Source organism: Saimiri boliviensis, chromosome 13 (genome assembly GCF_048565385.1).
Source record: "Saimiri boliviensis isolate mSaiBol1 chromosome 13, mSaiBol1.pri, whole genome shotgun sequence".
In the NCBI taxonomy this organism is placed as follows: domain Eukaryota; kingdom Metazoa; phylum Chordata; class Mammalia; order Primates; family Cebidae; genus Saimiri; species Saimiri boliviensis.
This window is the reverse complement of record NC_133461.1, coordinates 100753942-100773093: the sequence shown is the minus strand read 5'-3', so window position 1 is coordinate 100773093 and position 19152 is coordinate 100753942. Positions and strand designations below refer to the sequence as shown.

The 19152-nt window shown below is 39.7% G+C and overlaps 1 protein-coding gene across 5 annotated transcripts in view; it reads right to left on the bottom strand.

Moving 5' to 3' along the window:
* Nucleotides 1–19152, bottom strand: part of CDCA2 (cell division cycle associated 2) — a 54675-nt gene that overhangs the window by 10476 nt on the left and 25047 nt on the right. For all 5 annotated transcript variants that reach the window (XM_074384074.1, XM_074384073.1, XM_074384077.1 and 2 more), the window contains exons 9-13: nucleotides 15090–15180; nucleotides 14359–14603; nucleotides 12851–12929; nucleotides 11376–11464; nucleotides 10205–10339 (exon numbers count right to left, since the gene is read on the bottom strand). In XM_074384074.1, coding sequence (XP_074240175.1) covers nucleotides 10205–10339; nucleotides 11376–11464; nucleotides 12851–12929; nucleotides 14359–14603; nucleotides 15090–15180 — 639 coding nt within the window. The remainder of the gene's footprint in view (nucleotides 1–10204; nucleotides 10340–11375; nucleotides 11465–12850; nucleotides 12930–14358; nucleotides 14604–15089; nucleotides 15181–19152) is intronic.

Here is a 19152-nt window from a genome sequence, read left to right as displayed (position 1 = left end):
TCACCCAGGCTGGAGTGCACTGGTGCCATCTCGGCTCACTGCAACTTCTGACACCTGGTGCAAGCGATCCTCCCACCTCAGCCTCCAGGGTAGCTGGGACCACACAGGTGCACACCACCATGTCTGTTTATTTTTTATTTTTGGTAGAGATGGGCGCCTGTCTCATCATGTTGCCCAGTCTTGTCTTGAATTCCTAAGCTCAAGCAATCCTCCTGCCTTAGCCTCCCAAAGTTCTGGGATTGCACGTGTGAACCACCATGCCCAGCCTGACCTTTCAACTTCTATAATATTTTTCATTATTGTTTATACAGTGCTTTATTTAATAGATAACTTTTATATTGCATTTAAAATTGTAAGCATCTGAATTGAGGGTAGGGAGTCAGGTAACTTCCACAAAGTCACAAAGTCAAATAAACGACAAAGCAGAACTCGGTTTATACGTCGTATGGTAGGCTTTCTACATTTCCACAAGTACTTGCCAAAACAAGAGCTGGATAAATTTAAAAATATATGAGATGCTTTAGAACTAACTGCACGGATGTATGTCGTGAGATATCTGTAAGAAGCACATAGTTATGATGACACAGGATGAACGTAGTGTGAGTTATATGCTGCAAGCTATGGAGACTGCTTTATGTTCCTAGGTCTGGATGAAGAAACTGTAGGTGTGTATGTAAAATATGAAGAAAACACAAAGCTAGCTGAATCTGCAGATTCAAACAACAGATGAATTAATCAAGATTCAGTCAAAACAAAGTGCCTTTTAACAAGCACAAGCAGAAGATGGAAGACAAAGGTCTGAAATTAATTGATGGAAAATGTAGGTTTCCATAAAAACGGAAAGTCGCTTAACAATATCCAGAATGCAGTATTACATTCAATTCTGAGTGCCACATCAGCAATAAGAATGTTTTTTTAAAAAAATTTCATATGAAAAAGACTTCAGGGAAACTCAAAATGCTGTCCTGAAATGCTAGAAAGAAAAACTGTTATGAGTAAAAGGAATGATATATTCAATGTGATAATGTTGGAGAGAACCAGACTTTAGGGCTAGCATACACATATTAACAATTAATACATCCTGAAAATACATGTGGAATTCATTCACAAATTTATTGAGACTGCCATTTGCCGGCTAATGACTTGCCAGGTGTCGCATCTACAAGCAAAGAGAATGTGTTCTTCAAGGAGCTGCTGGTCTGAAGGAAAAGAGTTACATATGTATGCATCATGCCAGACTGTGTGAACCGAGAAGATGGTACCAGGCCTGCAGGAGGTGTTCGAGATTGGTGCCACAGGAAACGTAACGTCTAAGGCAAATCTCAAACAAGCAAGGGCTGTTTTGGCCCATAATGGGCTTTTCAAAGAGAAGGGAATGCCACGTGCAGCAGCTCAAAGTGAGACGGCACAGCACAGGTGCGGAGCTTGCATGCAGCAAGACGCGGCCAGGGGATCCATGGGGGAGCGGCAGGAACAGAGCCCTGGTCACGATGACTTGAGGAAAAGCAACGAGGGCATACCACATAGCGACTTCGGGAGTGTCAACGTTTGACCTTAAATTTAAGAAAGGTCATTTGGATGACAGCACAGAATACTTAGGTGAAATTAATGGTGAGATTCAAGAGTACAGAAATGGCATGAAACTATGTGCTCCCCGAGATATCTATAGATGTCCTCTGAAAACAAAACATTCCACAGAAAAATAATTTTAGAATTGTACAAGATGAATGTTCTTCCTGGTGATTTACAGTATACATTTAACATGAAATTCTCTGAGAATTCCACAGTATAAATAATCTCTAGACAAATTAGGAAAATGCCGGGTTAAATCTTTTTCCATTAAATATTTTTTTCATGGCACATCTGTTGACATTCCAGGGAACAGTTGGGGAAATGCTGGCTTGGTCAATGAACCTGAAAGCCAAGAGAAAATAAAAATCTGAACCTGGGGCTCGCAGATAAGTTGAAAAATAAAAAATTGGCCTCTGGTGGCAGACACTTTATGTTAAAGTCCTGACTCTCTTACTTAAGTGCTTTATAACTTTGGGCAAGTTACGTCACCTTTCTGCACCTCATTCTCCTCTACAAAATAGGAATCACAACAGCACACTTCACATAAAGCTGTGGTGAGTATTAAATGAGTTGACATGTAATATAGTTGGTTAACGGAGGCCTGACCCATGGTAAAAGCTATCTTGCTCTTTTAAATTCTTTTCCATTACTTTGAGAGTTAATATGAGGAAAAATATGAAAAGGTTTTTATATTTTTAGCCAGGCATAGTGGCACACACAGCTCTGCAAGAGGCTGAGGTGGGAGACTGCTTGAACACAGGAGGGTGAGCTGCAGTGACTTAAGATCGCACCACTGCACTCCAGCCTGGGCAACAGAGTGACCCTTTTTAAAAAACAGAAAAAATAGGGCCGGGCGCGGTGGCTCACGCCTGTAATCCCAGCACTTTGGGAAGCCGAGACGGGTGGATCATGAGGTCAACAGATGGAGGCCATCCTGGTCAACGTGGTGAAACCCCGTCTCTACTAAAAATACAAAAAAACTAGCTGGGCATGGTGGCGTGTGCCTGTAATCCCAGCTACTCAGGAGGCTGAGGCAGGAGAATTGCCTGAACCCAGGAGGCGGAGGTTGCGGTGAGCCGAGATGGCGCCATTGCACTCCAGCCTGGGTAACAAGAGTGAAACTCCATCTCAAAAAAAAAAACAAAAACAGAAAAAAAATTTTTTTAATTGACAAAAACTGACTATATGTATGGCATGTAACACGAGATTTAATATATGTATACACTGTGGAATGGTTAAATCAATTAACATATCCATTAACTCACATACTTTTAATTTCTAAGATCAAACTATGCATTAGTATTACTGTAGGGCATAGGGCCATTGTGGTCAGTTAATACATCGTAGGCACTGCCACCAGATTATAACCTCCAGAATAGCTTCTGATTTATGGATTTTAAAAAAAAAACTTCCATGTGATTTTGGAAATCATGTCGCTGAATCTACAACAGTGCCTAACATACAGCGGCTACTCCACAAACAAGAATGAATGAAGGAATGAATGGTCAAAGAAATACAGTTAAACTTACATAAAATTGGCTCAACGTGATTGAAAGACTGAACTTGTTTTTTCATGGATATGGGCCAACAGAAGTATATTACCATCCCCTCACCCTGCAGAAATAACAATTAAAGCACCTCAGTTCTGTCCGTCCTGAAAACGTATCCGGCATTGCTGACCTCAGTCTTGAGATTTTATCAAAGGCCAGAAACTTATCAAAATCTGAATTTACCACAGTATAAAAGCCTTGCTGATCGTCTGATACACAGAAGCAACTATATACAATTGGAACTCCTCGCGGGAAGCCATTTGATCGAGAAATGGTTAGGATGGATTATGGCTTACAACAGACAAAGGACAACTGCAGGGGCTGTCCCTAAAGCAATTCCATTTACTCCAAAATCACTGATGCCTCTTCTCACGCAGTGAAGGAGGTCAGGGAGCAGAAGTAAATGTTCATCTTTCGTCTTATTTTCATAATTAAGACTTCTTTAAATTCTTTTCAGAGAATAGCTTTACAATTATTTAAAAACAAGTCAGGCCAAAGCGATGGCTTGTGCCTTTAATCCCAACAGGCAGAGATGGGTGGATTGCTGGAGCTCAGAAATTCGAGACCAGCCTCGGCAACGTGATAAAACCCCTTCTCTACCAAAAAATACAAAAATTAGCTGGGTGTGATGGTACGCCCTGTACTCCCAGCTACTTGGGAAGCTTGAGGCAGGAGAATCACTTGAGCCTGGGAAGGTAGAGGCTGCGGTAAGCTGAGATGGCGCCACTGCACTCCAAGCTGGGTGAGAGAGAGGAGGTCTGTCTCAGAAAAAAAAAAAAATAATTCACAGACATGGCAACAAATCACACCGTACAGGAAAGCTTCCAGTGATCAAGCACATGCTTCCCTGCCCCTGGTGCTCACTTATCGACTGGGTCCACTTGTAGCTCTTGCAGTTAGCTCCCTCTCTCTAAGGAGCTCCTACTGCTAATTTTTAACTTTTTATAATGGAAAATTTCAAACACCCAGAAAGTACAGAGAACAGTTGATTGAATCCCATGTACCCATCAGCTAACTTCAACAATTACTAACATATAGAAATGATTCACTTAAACTTCCCTAGCTCTAGACTATCTTAAAGCAAATCCCAGATGTTACACATCATTTCATCTGAAAATTCTACAGTATCTTGAAGAGTTAAAGGTTTTTTTTCTTTAAAGACAATTACAAGTATGGTTCAACAACAAAAAGAACTACTGACATACATAACAACCTGGACAAACCTCCAGAGAATTACGCTGAGTGAAAAAGCCAATCCCAGAATTACACAGTGCATGACTCCATTTAGGTAACCTTTTTGAAATGACACAACTGTAACAATGGAGAAACATTAGTGGTTGCCAGGGGATGAGGTGGGGTTATGAGTAGGAAGTGGATGCAGCTGCAAAAGGCCATGTGAGCGCTCTCTGGATCTCGACTGTATCAATCTTGGCTGTGACACTGTAACTATGGTTTTGCAAGATGTCACAACTGGGGGAAACTAGGTAAAGGGTACTCGGGATCTCTCTGCACTACTTGTTAGAACATTACGTGTATCTAAAATTATGGCAAAATTAAAAATGTACAGCAGGCGACGCTCATGCCTGTAATCCCAGCACTTTGGGAGGCGGCAGATCGCCTGAGGTCAGGAGTTTGAGACCAGCCAGGCCAACATGGTAAAAGCCCATCTCTCCTAAAAATACAAAAATTAGCTGGGCATGGTGGTGCATGCCTGGAGTACCAGTTACTAGGGAGGCTGAGACAGGAGAATCACTTGAATCCGGGAGGCAGAGGCTGCAATGAGCCAACATCTGTCCCCCACCAAAAAACAAAACAAAATGTAATTCAACAAAACACAAAAACCATGATGGCAATTTTCCCTAGTATCTCCTCAAAGTTCAAATTTCTCCCTTGGCCCATAATTTTTTTTTAAACAGTTAGTCTAATCAGGATCCCAGTAAGATCACCACACATCCCATTTTATGAATATGTCTTACTCTCTCTTATTCTATGGCTCCTTCTTTTACTTCCCTTGACATTTATTTGGTCAATCTATGCTGTCACAATGACAGGATTTCTTTAAGACCAAATAGCATTTCCTTGTGTATGTACACACATATTTCTTTACCCATTCATCTGTTGATGGATACTTAGCTTGAGTCCATAACTTGGCTATCGTTCTTTGATATACTGATTTCATCTTCTTCGGATACATAACCAGAAGTGGGATTGCTGGATCATATGGTAGTTCTATTTTTAATTTTTTGAGGAACCCCCATACTGTTTTCCATAATGGTTTGTGAAAATGGATTATTTGGAGTTGTCATGTCATAACCAACTACAGTCCAGAGACTGGGGGAAAAAATACTTGGGATTGTAAGACTAGATTTAACTACCACCATCACTCACCAGTCAGAGCTTACTGGCTCCCCAAAACTCTGCTTAGAGCCAGAGAGTTTTCTTTCTAAATAATATGTAACATTTCTCTTTGTACTAAACATCTCAACTTGTTTTGTTCTTCAGACATATCAAACACCACCTCAGCCTGTGTGTATGCCTCAAACGGCAGTTATGTTTTCCCAAATAAAACATTTTGTTTAGAGATTTAGCTCTGTATTTTTACTTTGTATTTTTATTTTTAGCTTTGTATTTTTATTTTGATTGACTCTGCCAATCAAAACAGGCTGCAGGAATTTACATTCCTACCCACAGTGTACCAATGGTTCCCTTTTCTCCGTATCCTCTCCTGCACTTGCAATCTTTCATCTGTTTGATAATGGCCAGTGATATCTCATTGTGGTTTTAATTTGCATTTCCCTGATGATTAGTGATGTTAGCCATTTGCATGTCTTTTGAGAAATGCCTATTCTGGACCTTTGCCCATTTTTAAATTGTGTTTTCTTGCTATTGAGCTGTTTGAGTTTCTTATATATTCTGACTATTAACCCCTTATCAGATGTATGGTTTGTAGTTACAGTATCTTCTCCCATTCTATATGGTGTTTCTTTCCTCTGTTGACTGCTACTATGATGTCACATCAGCCTTTTATCTAATGTTTCAGTAGCTTCATTGAATATGTTTTATTTATTAGCTGAAATTCTTCTATAAACAACTTTTACCTCATCAACTATTTGTTTAACCGAAATAGAGCTCAAATCTTATTTTCCTGTTAACAAAAAAAAAAAAAAAAATGAGTAGCCTGGCAAACTTCTACAGTGGCCATTCCTTAAAAGAAGTGATAACAAACTTGTGTGTTATTTCATGATTGTACTTTAATGCCTTGCAGTGCTGATGGTCTTATCTGGTCAGTGGAAGCCCCTTGAAGATGGTTTTGTCTGTTAACATAACACCATTAGTTTTTTTTTAACATCATTCCTTGTACTCTGGTACAGACTCAGCCAGGCTAGCTTTCTAGATTTGTTATAAATCTGAAAGCAGCCATTTCACCAAGGGACCCTAATCCCTTTTAACTGGTAAGTCTAATGACAGTCTATGCACCAAGGATGCTCATGAATCTTAAGCTTTATCAGCGGACAAGGCTGGACAATTCTTTTAAATGTAAAATAACATGAGTTTTTACTCTTATTTTTAATTCAAATTCAGTCTAACGAAGTTTTAAATTTCTTCGATTTAAAAATTTATCTTTTGTCTCTTAGCTAACATCTTGATTCTTAATGAGGGGAAAAATGCTTATTTGATTTATTCTAAATTGAGTGCTTCTATTGAGTGTTTCATACTGTTTATAATTTCTTCGTACTTATTTTTGTCCTTAAGATTTATCCCCCTTATATTCAAATTTCTAGGTTTGAAAAAAATTTTTAATGAGGTGAAGCCACCAACATAGTAAGATTAATTGGTCAAATTTTGCATTCACTTTTTAGAGACTGTTCTCTTTCTCTTCGGAAGCCACCAACATAGTAAGATTAATTGGTCAAATTTTGCATTCACTTTTTAGAGACTGTTCTCTTTCTCCTCGTTTTGGTTTATTTCATAGTCAGGTAAAACATCTACACGGTGGTCCCACAATCCAAACCAAAACACAGTACATACTTAACCAAGTCTAGCTTGCACTCCCATTCTCTCCTGTCTCCTCCCTTCTCCCTATAGCCAGTTTTTTTTATTTCTCTTTGGCTTACTCTTCCACTTAAAACAAAAATTAAAATACCTTATATATGTGTGTGTGTATATACATAAACCATTATTATTTCTTAACGTTCTCTACTTTCTGAGACAAAGGGTACTGTATTAGTTTGTAAGGCTGTTGCAATACATGTCATAGACTAGGTAGTTTAAACAACAGAAATTAATTTTCTCTGTTCTGGGGGCTGACAGTGTAAGATCAGGATGTTGGCAGGCCTGGTGACTCTTGAGGCCTCTCTCCTTGGCCTTCAGATGGCCGTTTTCTCACTGGGTTCTGACACGGTCATTTCTCTACGCACATGCTTCCCTGGTGTCCTTTTATGGGTCTGAATTTCCTCCTCTTATAACACCACCAGTTAGATGGATTGGGGCCCACCCTACGGATCTTATTTTAACTACAAAGTCTCCTAGATTCTCTTGCTTCTAGTCTTTCTTTTGATCTACCTTCTGGGAGACATTCCTTAACTTTAATTCTCTGTCCAACTACTAAATTTTATGTTTTTGCAATTCCTTTTTCATAAGATCTTACTTTTATTCAGGTCATATTTTCTTAAAGTGGAATATATATAGTATTTATTTATATAAAATTTCCTTCGATTCTTTGAATAGTCTATTTCTCTGAAGTCAGTCTTTAACCTTAACATCTCTTTCATGGCATTTGTTCTATTCAACTGTCTGTTTCTTATTTAAGATTGGTAAGTTGGTAGAGGTCTCCTCCGCTTTCCAGCTCAGTCTCTCTCCTGCATGAAAATCCTTCCCAGGAATTCTGTGTGGGGCAGGTCGGGGCACAATGAGGGGTGTCAACTGTCAGGCTTTGCCTTAAGGCAGGAGCTGATTGTCAAGACTGTGGGACTTTCCATATGCCAGAATGAGGGCTTTAACCTAGATGACAACATCTGTTCTGAGCATCAGGGTGGGAGGGGGATGGCATGCCAACTGGTGCACACTGTCCCACATACAGGACTTCAATTAATACCTCGGTGTTTCAGTACCACCTCTCACTCTCACCATCCATCGTACCTGCCAATTCTGCGCCAGGGTCTCCTGGGATTCCCATGAACAGGCCGGCTCCCAGCTCCTCTGTAGCTCCTTCCTAGCACATTCTGAGCTGCAAATCTTTCCACCTTTTTAATCTGTCAACATATTCCCATCTGCTTGATCATCTACAAATTCACTGAAGGCTGTTGTCTGCTGCTTAATACCCCTCCTCATTCCTTTCCTCCTCTCATTGCTAGTCTAAGTCTATTCTTTTTATTACATAAACTGTATTAATTCAGAAAGGTCCAAGGAGGGATGGCAGTGAGTTAATGCTCAATCCTTTTTGTACTTTCCGGCCGTAATTTTACATGAATAAATAGGTGCATATTCTTTTTAACAGTGCTTTAAAATTGTATATGTGTGTGTATACACACACACACACACACACACACACCCAAACACACACACGAAGAAAACTGATTTCTAATGTAGTAAGCTGTATGCGTATTTTTGAATTAATAGTTTTTTTTTTTAATAGCAAGATAATCTTTCATCATTTTATCAGAAGTGTGTGACCTAAAAAGGGAAAGCAGAAAAACACCCACGTTCTTCTGGATTTTATGACTTAAGGATATCTGCGCCATTCAGCCAAGAAGAGCAGTCATTTTTATTTCATGGAGGAGGAATGAAGTTTATAGAATGTTTTGGGTATGCGTGTGGACGGTAAGTCTGCTTTTAGAAATGTTCATTTTGACATAGCATGGTTAAAGACAGATGCCTAGTAGGTAGTTGAACACAGATCTAAAGAACAGAAAGTTCTGGTCTTCATATATGCTCACTAACCATGCTGTATATGAAATTACCCAGAAAATAAATAATTTACAAGGCAAAGAGGAGAATTCTGGAAAATACAAACATATAACAATGGGGGACAGAAAACACACCTTAGACAGAGACTATACAGGAGTGTTCCACCGTGTCAAACGCTATGATGTCCAATAAGAACAGGACTGAAAAGCACGCACTGGCTTTAGTGTTAAAAATAAAGTGAAGTGGCAAAGTGGTGAAGAGGAAGGCCAGATGGCAGTGAGTGTGTAGGAGTTCTACCCCCAACTCCTGTGTGAGTGTCTCTGTCAGATGGGGGAGAGGATAACTCAGTCTAACTGGAAATACTGCTGGATGGATGAGGTGGAAGGAAAAGGATCTGGAATTGAGATTCCTGACAAGAGATGCAAACATTTCACTCAGTTCAGGATGAAGAGGCAAAGGTGAACTTAAGGTGTATCTGGAAGCTTCATAGTGCAGAAGGCAGGCCAGAGTAAGGGAGTGAGTAGGATGGATGGACAGGATGATGGGGTCAGAGAATGAGCCTTGCTGTAAGTGGAAAGGGGTTAGGCAGTTAAGAAGTTGTAGGAAACGAAGCAAGAGTGAGTAGGTGGATTCAGAGTAGTGGGGTCCAGATCACTGAGCCGGAGAAGGAAAAGGAACTGGGTTAAGGTGTTAAATTGGTTAACCATGTGGACGGTAAGGGTATTTGAGGTGAGGAGAAGTGTTAAGAAAGACTGAGAGCTAGTTTCTTCATTTCTCCTTAAATACAGGGAAAAATTGGATTCTGCAACTGGAAGAAGAGAATCTAACAAGTAGCACGTGGTGCACTCATCCCTGCCTAAAAACCTCAGGATTCCCAATAGGGTGAGACGTTAGATTCAAAGAGGAGAATCAATTTCAGGTTTGAGTGCCTATTAATTTACTGTGCAGGACATACACAACACAGATGATAAAGAAGATGCAAAAGTATCCCTTAGGTAATTCAGAGTTAAGTATATAGCCCCCCACCCCACGCACCACATACTACTCCATAAGACTGCATTAATAATCTTGGTCCAATGTCAACTGGAAAAAAATTTTTTCTTTATTTTCCTAATCATACAATAAGGAAATACACCACTTCCTACTCTGTATTCTATCTTTAAACACATGCTTACCTGATTCTTCTTAGGAAGTGCTCTCTTCGTACACTTTGTTTCTTGAGACTTCCTCCTATTAATTTTCTTTTCTTTATAAGGCTGAACTTCTATATTCAGTGAGTTGCAAACACTCTCTTCTGCAAAACTGACCAACTGTTATAAAGAAAGTTTAAAGTGAGGATACCATAAACCACAGCAATTACGCGTTAATGTGCAGCTCTCACTCTTGTGCTTCCCAGGATATTTCTACCACTTTAGATCTCATTTCTTAATTCACAAATCCTATTAAAAGCACTTAAATGAAAATTGGTGGAAATGGTAATTGCCAATTTCTAAAATATCAAATGCAGACCCAGAAGCATATTTACATTACCCAATTATATTACGGGAGAAAGAAACAGAGCTTAAGAATTCATTAATTCATTTATTCATCAACTACTCATCAAGAACCTACAATTTAGCACCTAACTGCTGGGTTACGGGGAAAAAAAAAAAAAAAAAAAAACATGAATTTTTAGATTATCTAGATTTGAATCCTGGGTTTAACATCCAACCATATAAGCAAAATACCCTATGACAGTATATGTTTATACTTTACGATGTTATAAACAAAAACTCAAATTTTATCTAATTTAACAAAATGGCAATTTCACCTCAATGAAATTCATAAAATCATATAGATCTCAAACAAATTTTGTTAACTTTTACATTAACACAACTCTGAAAGCATCTCATTTTATTAGATTTTTCTTCTAATAGAATTAAAATTAAATCAGAAATACGTAATCACTTTGTATGTTACATGTTAGACAGGATAAAGTAGTAGCTTTGGCACCATCATGGCTCATTGCAATCTCCACCTCCCTGGTTCAAGCAATTCCCCTGCCTCAGCCTCCCGAGTAGCTGGGATTACAGGTGCAGGCCACCATGCTGGACTAAGTTTTTTGTATTTTTAGTAGAGAAGCGCTTTCACCGTGTTGGCCAAACTGATCTCAAACTCCTGACCTCTGGCAATCCACCTCCCAAAGTGCTGGGATTAAGGTGTGAGTCACTGTGCCCGGCCTAAGTATGACTTCTTAATGACACTGATTAAACCAAGATTTCACCCATTATCATTTGACCATGAAAACAGAAAAGGTATACTGCATGATTTAAAAACCAATACGTTGTGCCAAACACAAACACTTACATTTCTTCTGTTAGAAGTCCTTGTTACTCTACCGACTTTACTAGCAGCTATTTTCTCATGGGTATTTGAAGAACTAAAGGTATCAGTGCCTGATAAACAAGACAAAAGCCGAATCAGAGTAGGAAACACAAAATTTTAACATGGATCTTCCTTTGGAAACACTCTGTTTAGGATATTCACCTTCAATGCCATATCTCAACAAAAATAAGAACCAAGTGGCACAAATTTTGAAATCCAATTTTTTTTTTTCATTAAAAAAAACTTTACTGGATACTCAGACTTTCACAACTTTCCATGGTGACTGCTTAATATATTACCAAGCTAAGATAGCAGAATAAATCACATTACAATAAATGCATGTTATTTTCACAAAACTCCATTTATTCCAAGATATATTTTGTAAACTGAAATCACAAAAAGGATATTAAGACAACCATGAAAATACTTATTTTGTTTTAAATTTTATGTAAAGTATAGAAATTTTAGTTTGACCACTTTTTTATTTGAGATGGAGTGTAATTCTGTCACCCAGGCTGGTGTGCAGTGACGTGATCTCAGCTCACTGCAACCTCCACCTCTCAGGTTCAAGTGATTCGTCTGCCTCAGCCTCCCAAATAGCTGGGATTATAGGCGTCCACTATCATGTCTGGCTTTTTTTGTTGTTGTATTTTCAGTAGAGACGAGATTTCACCATGTTGGCCAGGCTGGTCTTTAACTCCTGACCTGAAGTGATCCACCTGCCTTGGCCTCCCAAATTGCTGGGATTATAGGCGGGAGCCACCATGACTGGCAGATGACTTTTAATGATATAAATTAAAGGCGGTATGTGTTTAAGGGTATGGGCTTTGGAACATAACAGCCCGCAGTTCAAATTTTAGCCCTAACTTAGTAACACATGGTTTGGAGTCTACTACATTTGGTTTCTGTCAACAAGAAGCCATTAAAGGGTTTCTGCCCGGGTAGACAGCTGAATAAAGGTGCCCATCCCATGACATCTGCCAGCTAAGTCCTGGTTTGTCAGAAAAGCTGGGAGAAATCTCTGTTGCTTTGTCACAATTATAACAAAGCCAAAGACTTTAGAGAGCACACGTGCTAAAATGCTGCACTAATATTGAGGAAAATGTGTGGATATCTAAGAACGATCCTTACAATCCAGATGTCAATTCTGCAAACTGTGGATAGCAGCTTGTCATTGATACTTAAGAGGTGCGAGGCTAACTCCACTGCTTCTAGCAACTAACAAAATGGGGATCCCAGCTGAGGAAGTGAACTGTGGGTGACATGAAGTATGAGGCTTGGAATGGAAAGGGAAGAATGAACGGCTTCATATCAGCTTTCCAATACTATTAGGTTTTTTTTAAACCAAGTGTATGCTGTGGTAACAAATATAAAATTTTTAAAAGAAAATTAAAAGTTCAATGTATTCACATATTGGAAATCACATTTATGATTTTAAGATAAACAAAAGTTACTACCTGAAAGAGTCTCTGAGACTGATGACTTATTAGGAGAACTCAGAACAGCAAATGATACTTGAAGTGGTTCTATGTTTTCCTAAACAAGGAAAAAAGAATAGAAATTAAATCTTTAAATTCAGTGAATATATAATGTGCCAAAAAGAAAAATAAGAACTTATTTTGGTAGGAGAAACTATAATAAGCATAAAGATGGGTAATCAAAAAGATTCTGAAAGTCAAAGCAAAACAAAGAGACTGAATATAAAAATATATGTAATTATATCACTTACCAATCATGTTTGCAATGCAATCATATTTACTTATTGCAATCCATCAAAATACTAAGACAATTTTTAAGTGAAAGTACAAAAAATGATCCACTGCTAAATTTCTAGCTCCTACAAAGAAAATTTAAAAGTTCATTCATAAACACAGTCTAATGCTACGATATTATTCAGGGAACTCCAAGATAAGATGGCAAATAAATACAGATAGCAAATCTTTCCCACATAATTGCTGGTAAGATAGTAACTGTTGCTTTTGCATAGACATTTATCAGATTAAAGAAATTCCTTTTTATTACCACTTTGCTCAGAGGTTTTGTTTTGTTTTTTAAATGAGAAATGGGTATGAGATTCTGTTAAATGCTTTTTCTGTATCTACTCAGATGATCACATTTCTGTATGAATCTTTTAACAAGGCGAATTACACTGATTTGTTTTCAAACATTAAACAACATTGCAGCCAAGGCTAAATCTCACATGGCTATGATGTAATCTTTTTATATATTGCTATGCTTACAAGGATACTGAACTGAAGCTTTCTTCTCTTGTAATGCCTGTCTGATTTCAGTACCAGGTTAATGCTGAAATCACAATGCTGACTTCAATTAACCCCCCACTTCAATTTGTGGAAAAACTTGTGTAGAATTAGTATTTTAACCTGCTCAAATGTTTGGTAGAATTCATCAGTAAAATCATAAAAAACTAGCCAGGCATGGTGATGTGTGCCCGTAGTCCCAGCTATTCAGGAGGCTAAGACAGGAGGACAGCTTGAGCCTGGAGAGGCTGAGGCTGCAGTGAGCCATGAGTGCACTACTGCACTCCAGCTTAGGTGACAGAGTAAGACCTCATCTCAAAAAAAAAAAAAAGAAAGAAAGAAATCATCTATACCTAGAGTTTTCTTTGTGGGAAGATCTTAACTACAGTTTAAATGTCTTAAGTTGATATAGGGCCATTGAGCTAATTTATTTCACCTTTAGTGAGTTTGTGTTTTCCAAGGATGGTATCCAGTTTACTTAATTTGTCAAATTCATTGGCATAAAGCTGCTCAATATGTACAAGGAGTCAGGGAAGTATTATGTCTAATGGGGAAAAATTCATAAAAACTTACATACGAAATAGATTAATTTAAACCATGGCATATCATTTAGTCTACCTTATTTCAAAGCATATTTATTGCTCATGCAAAGCAGGGTAAGTCTGACGAAAATACAGGCAAGTTTGTTCAACACTTTTCACACTTACAAGATTCTCCCCCTTGTCATCAAAATCTGGCTGAGGTAATGGCTCAGGAACTGGTGACTGCTCAAGCAGCAGGGAACTGAGAGCACTCAGGTCCTTTCTACAGACAGGTGTTCCTCCTTTACGCAATGGAGTGTTTGCTGGCAAAGATTCATCAAACACTTCTGGGCTTAACTCCTCTCCAAAAGTAACTCTCTTCCTCTTCCTCATATTTAGAAAGGCCAGTGCTTCCAACTTTTCTTCATCTTCTATAATTAGATAATAAATGAGAGTAACTTCTAAAAATTCAGCTAGATTTCTTATCTAAAAGGCATATATTAGAATCTTTTAATGTGATTATATTCAGCGATTATTTATATAACAGCTAGCAAAGCAGAGCTACAGAATAGCTGTTGGCAGAGCAAATTCAAAATGGAGAAGATAAGCACATTTCCAATTAAAATATGGTAACAGATTTCCAAGTAAAATTCTGCATGAACATCTTAAAGGTTTATAAAATTGAAACATAAATTTTCTTTACAAATTCCACCACTAAGTTAAACTGGATTCATTAAATGGACAGACCAATTCTGAGGCTCTCCAAGGAGATGCTATCCCTCTCCACTGTTCTTCATTCACGTGTTATTTCAGACGCATCAAGGTATTAATGGACCACTGAAAACTCCGTGCATTATAACAGGTTTTATTAAAAAGAAAATGATCTACAAGCATAAAAACAAATAGGAATTTCTTACCCACTTCTCTATCTTTACAACAGTTTTGGAGACTTGGGATTACGCTCGGATGAGTTCCATCTTCATCACCACAGAGGCTGTCACAACGTTCCTAAATAGAATAAACATCAAGGAATAATTTTACGTATAGAATTAAACAGTCATCATTAAGAATGACAGTTTTCATTTTTCTCTGTCAACTGAAGATACTCCAGTATTAAAGATTACCTTTATTTTCATTATTGTTCTGGCTCAAAACCATTACATCAGGCACAAATCAAAACTAGGTCCCCTAGATACTACTTTAGAAAACAGCATTTTACGTTAAAATTAAAGCACAGAAATAAACAAACATGGGTCAAATTCATTCTGTGTTTGATCTGGCAAATAAAGCAAAGGAAAACGTGAGTAGCTAGAATAACAAATGAATAATAAATACAGTCATCCCTTGGTATCTACGGGGTATTAGTTTTAGGGCCCCCCCAAAGATATCAAAATCTATGGATGCTCAAGTCGCTTTTATAAAATGGCACAGTATTTACATACAATCTGTGTACATCCTCCTGTACACTTTAATATCTGTAATACCTAATACAATGTAAATATCACGTAAAGAATGCTTTTCTTTTTTTTTTTTTTTTTTTTGAGACAAGGTCTGGCTCTATCGCCCAGGCTGGAGTGCAGTGGTGCAATCTCAGGCCTCGGCAACCTCTCTCCCAGGTTCAAGCCATTCTTCCACCTCAGTTACCCGAGTAGCTAGGACTACACGTGCGCACTACCATGCCCAGTTAATTTCCATATTTTTTGTAGAGATGGGTTTCGGTATCTTGCCCAAGTTGGTCTTGAACCCATGAGCTCAAGCAATCTGCATGCCTTGGGCTCCCAAAGTGCTGGGATTACAGGGGTGAGCCACTGCGCCCAACCTAAAAGAACACTTCTAAATGACATTGTCATATTACACTGTTAATATGTATGGTACAATACTGTTATATGGTACTGTTTTTATGTTTTCTGACTTTTTTTTCCCTGGTAATTTTTGATCTCTGGTTAGTTCAGTCCAACGAATCTGAAGGCTACATGTACCATCAAATGAGGAACACTATATAAATGATCTGCGATACAAGAACTGCACTAAGACAAGAAAAAAGACAACAGTTAAATGGTATGACATCGTGTTCTTTTAAATGTGGGAACCACACCTATTCTTAGTATTTAAATCTTTTTACATTATTATATTCTTGAGGAAGAAACAAGGAAAGAAGGTAGCATTTGTCCCTGAGGGTCTCACCAAATGAAGATTACAGTATAGGCAAGTTAGGAAGAGAGGGATACTGTAAGCCCTGAGGAAAAAGACAGAACAAGTCTATAAACCCAGGGTCCCTGGAGCTCAGCAAGAGAGCGCCAGGCCTTCAGACTGGATTAAAGTTCCCTCTTTTTTTTTTTGAGATGGAGTCTTGCTCCGCGTAGCCCAGGCTGGAGTGCAGTGGTGTGATCTTGGCTCACTGCAACCTCTGCTTCCCAGGTGCCGGTTCGAGCAACTCTCCTGTCTTAGCCTCCCAAGAAGCTGGAATTATAGGCACGAGCCACCATGCCCAGCTATTTCCTTTATTTTTTACGAGAGATGGGGTTTCACCATGTTGGCCAGTCTGGTCTTGAACTCCTGACTTCGTGATCCAACTGCCTTGGCCCCTCAAAGTGCTAGGATTACAGGCGTGAGCCACCATGCCTGGCCTCCAAGTGCCCTCTTAATCACCACCTACTTGTCCAGCCTCAACCTAAACCTCTGACCAGTCCTTCTTGTCAAGAATGACTCATTTTCTCCTACACACCCAATTCTAAGAACAGTACCTGCTCTTAGAAATAGTCCTGCCCCAAACACACCTCCTTAATCTGTCTCTAAAGTCAGTTCGTTTTTCTGACCAGGAAAATGTATATACCAATACTGCAAAGTAAGTTAACTTAGACAACAGAGGTCATGTTTACTTTTAGATTTATGTTCACTAAAACAATCAGAAATGAGTCAGCAAACAACTCAGATTTTATACACCTATGAGTATCACCGTGTTAGTACAAAGATCATTAGCTGCAAATGTTTTCATATGATTCTAATGACAGGACTTGATACTTGCTGTGTCATATTGTTAGAAACTAAGAGTTCTGGCCAGGCACGGTGGCTCACATCTGTAATACCAGCACTATGGGAGGCCAAGGCAGGCGGATCACGAGATCCAGATATCGAGACCATCTTGGCTAATACGGTGAAACCCTTTCTCTACTAAAAATACAAAAAATTAGCCAGGTGTGGCAGTGGGTGCCTGTAATCCCAGCTACTAGGGAGGCTGAGGCAGGAGAATCGCTTGAACCCAGGAGGCCAAGGTTGCAGTGAGCTGAGACTGCGCCACTGCACTCCAGCCTCAGTAACAGAGCAAGACTCTGTTTCAGAAAAAAAGAAAAGAGAAGAGTTCCATGGATCATTCAGATGTTAAGTCTTTTTTAGGAGAAGATATGAACAAGCAGTGCATACATACATCCAAATCAGTTTTTTTTTTTTTTTTTTTTTAACCCCTAGACTGGTCTCAAATTCCTGGGCTCAAGTGATCCTTCCTCCTTGGCCTTCCAGAGTCAGGGAATTACAGGTGTGAGCTATCATGCCTTGCCCCAGATCTGCTCTTTAACCAAAAATGGTATTAATGCTGAGACTCCCGCCAAGATGGCCAAATAGGAACAGCTTGAGAGCACAGTTCCCAGCAACAGCAACACAGAAGGTGAGTGACCTCCCCATCTCCAACCAAGGTACCATGTTAATCTCAATGGGACTAGTGGGACAACAGGTGTAGCCAAGGAGGGCAAATCAAAGTAGGGTGGGATACTACGTCACACCGGAAGTGCAAGGGGCTGGAGAAACCCTCTCCTACCCAAGGGAGGCCATCTGCGATTTTCTGGACGCTCCGGAATTCCAGCTCAGATACTGCACTTTTCCCATGGTCTTTACAGCCCACAGACCAGGAGATTCCCACCAGTTCCGACAACACAAGCGCCACGGGTTTCCAGCTGATTTCCAGCACAAAACTGGGCAGCCGTTTTAGCCGGCGCCTGGAAAGCCTGCGAGACACAACCGCCCATTCTCCTAAAAAAAAAAGGAGGCTGAAGGCAGGGAGCCAAGTGATCTGGCTCGGTGGGTCCCACCCCCACAAAGACCAGCGAAAAGACCCACTGGCTAGAGATCTTTCACAGCCAAGGACAGCAGTCTGAGCTGCACCTGGGATGGTCGAGCTTGGTGCAGGGTGGGGAGTCCAACATTACCGAAGCAGTTCTAATCTTGCCACTGTAAACAAAAACGCATGGAAGTTTACAGGGAAGCTGGGCAGAGCCCATGGCAGCTCAGCAATGCCTCTGCAGGCAGACTGTGACTAGACTCCCTCCTTACTGGGAAGGGCAACTCTGACAACAAGGCAGCAGCCCCTCAGGGACCTATAAATAAAGCCACACCTTCCTGGGACAGAGCACCTGGGAAAAGGGGCGGTTGTGAGTTTCACTGCAGCAGACTTAAACATCCCTGCCCAACAGCTCTGAATGGAACAACAGAGCTCCCAGCACAGTACCTCCTCAAGTGGCTCCCTGACCCTCGTATATCCAAAGAGAAACCTCATACAGTAGAGCTCTGGCTGACATCTAGTGGATACCCTTCTGGGATGAAGCTACCAGAAGAAGGAACAGGCAGCAATCCTGGCTCTTCTGTAGCCCCTGCGGGAGATGCCCAGGCAAGCAGGGTCTGAAGTGGACCTCTAGCAGTCTTGCAGCAGAGAGGCCTGTTACAAGGAAAACTAAAAAACAGGAAGAAATAGCTTCAACCTCAACAGAAAGAATGCCCACTCAGAGACCCCATCCCAAAGTCACCAACTTCAAAGACCAGAGGTAGATAAATCCACAAAGATGGAAAGAAAGCAGCACAAAAAGGCTGAAATCACCAAAAAGCAGAAAGCCTCTTCTCCAAGGGATTACAACTCCTCACCAGCAAGGGAACAAAACTGGATAGAGAATGAATGTGAAAAAATGACAGAAGCAGGCTTCAGAACTGTGTAAT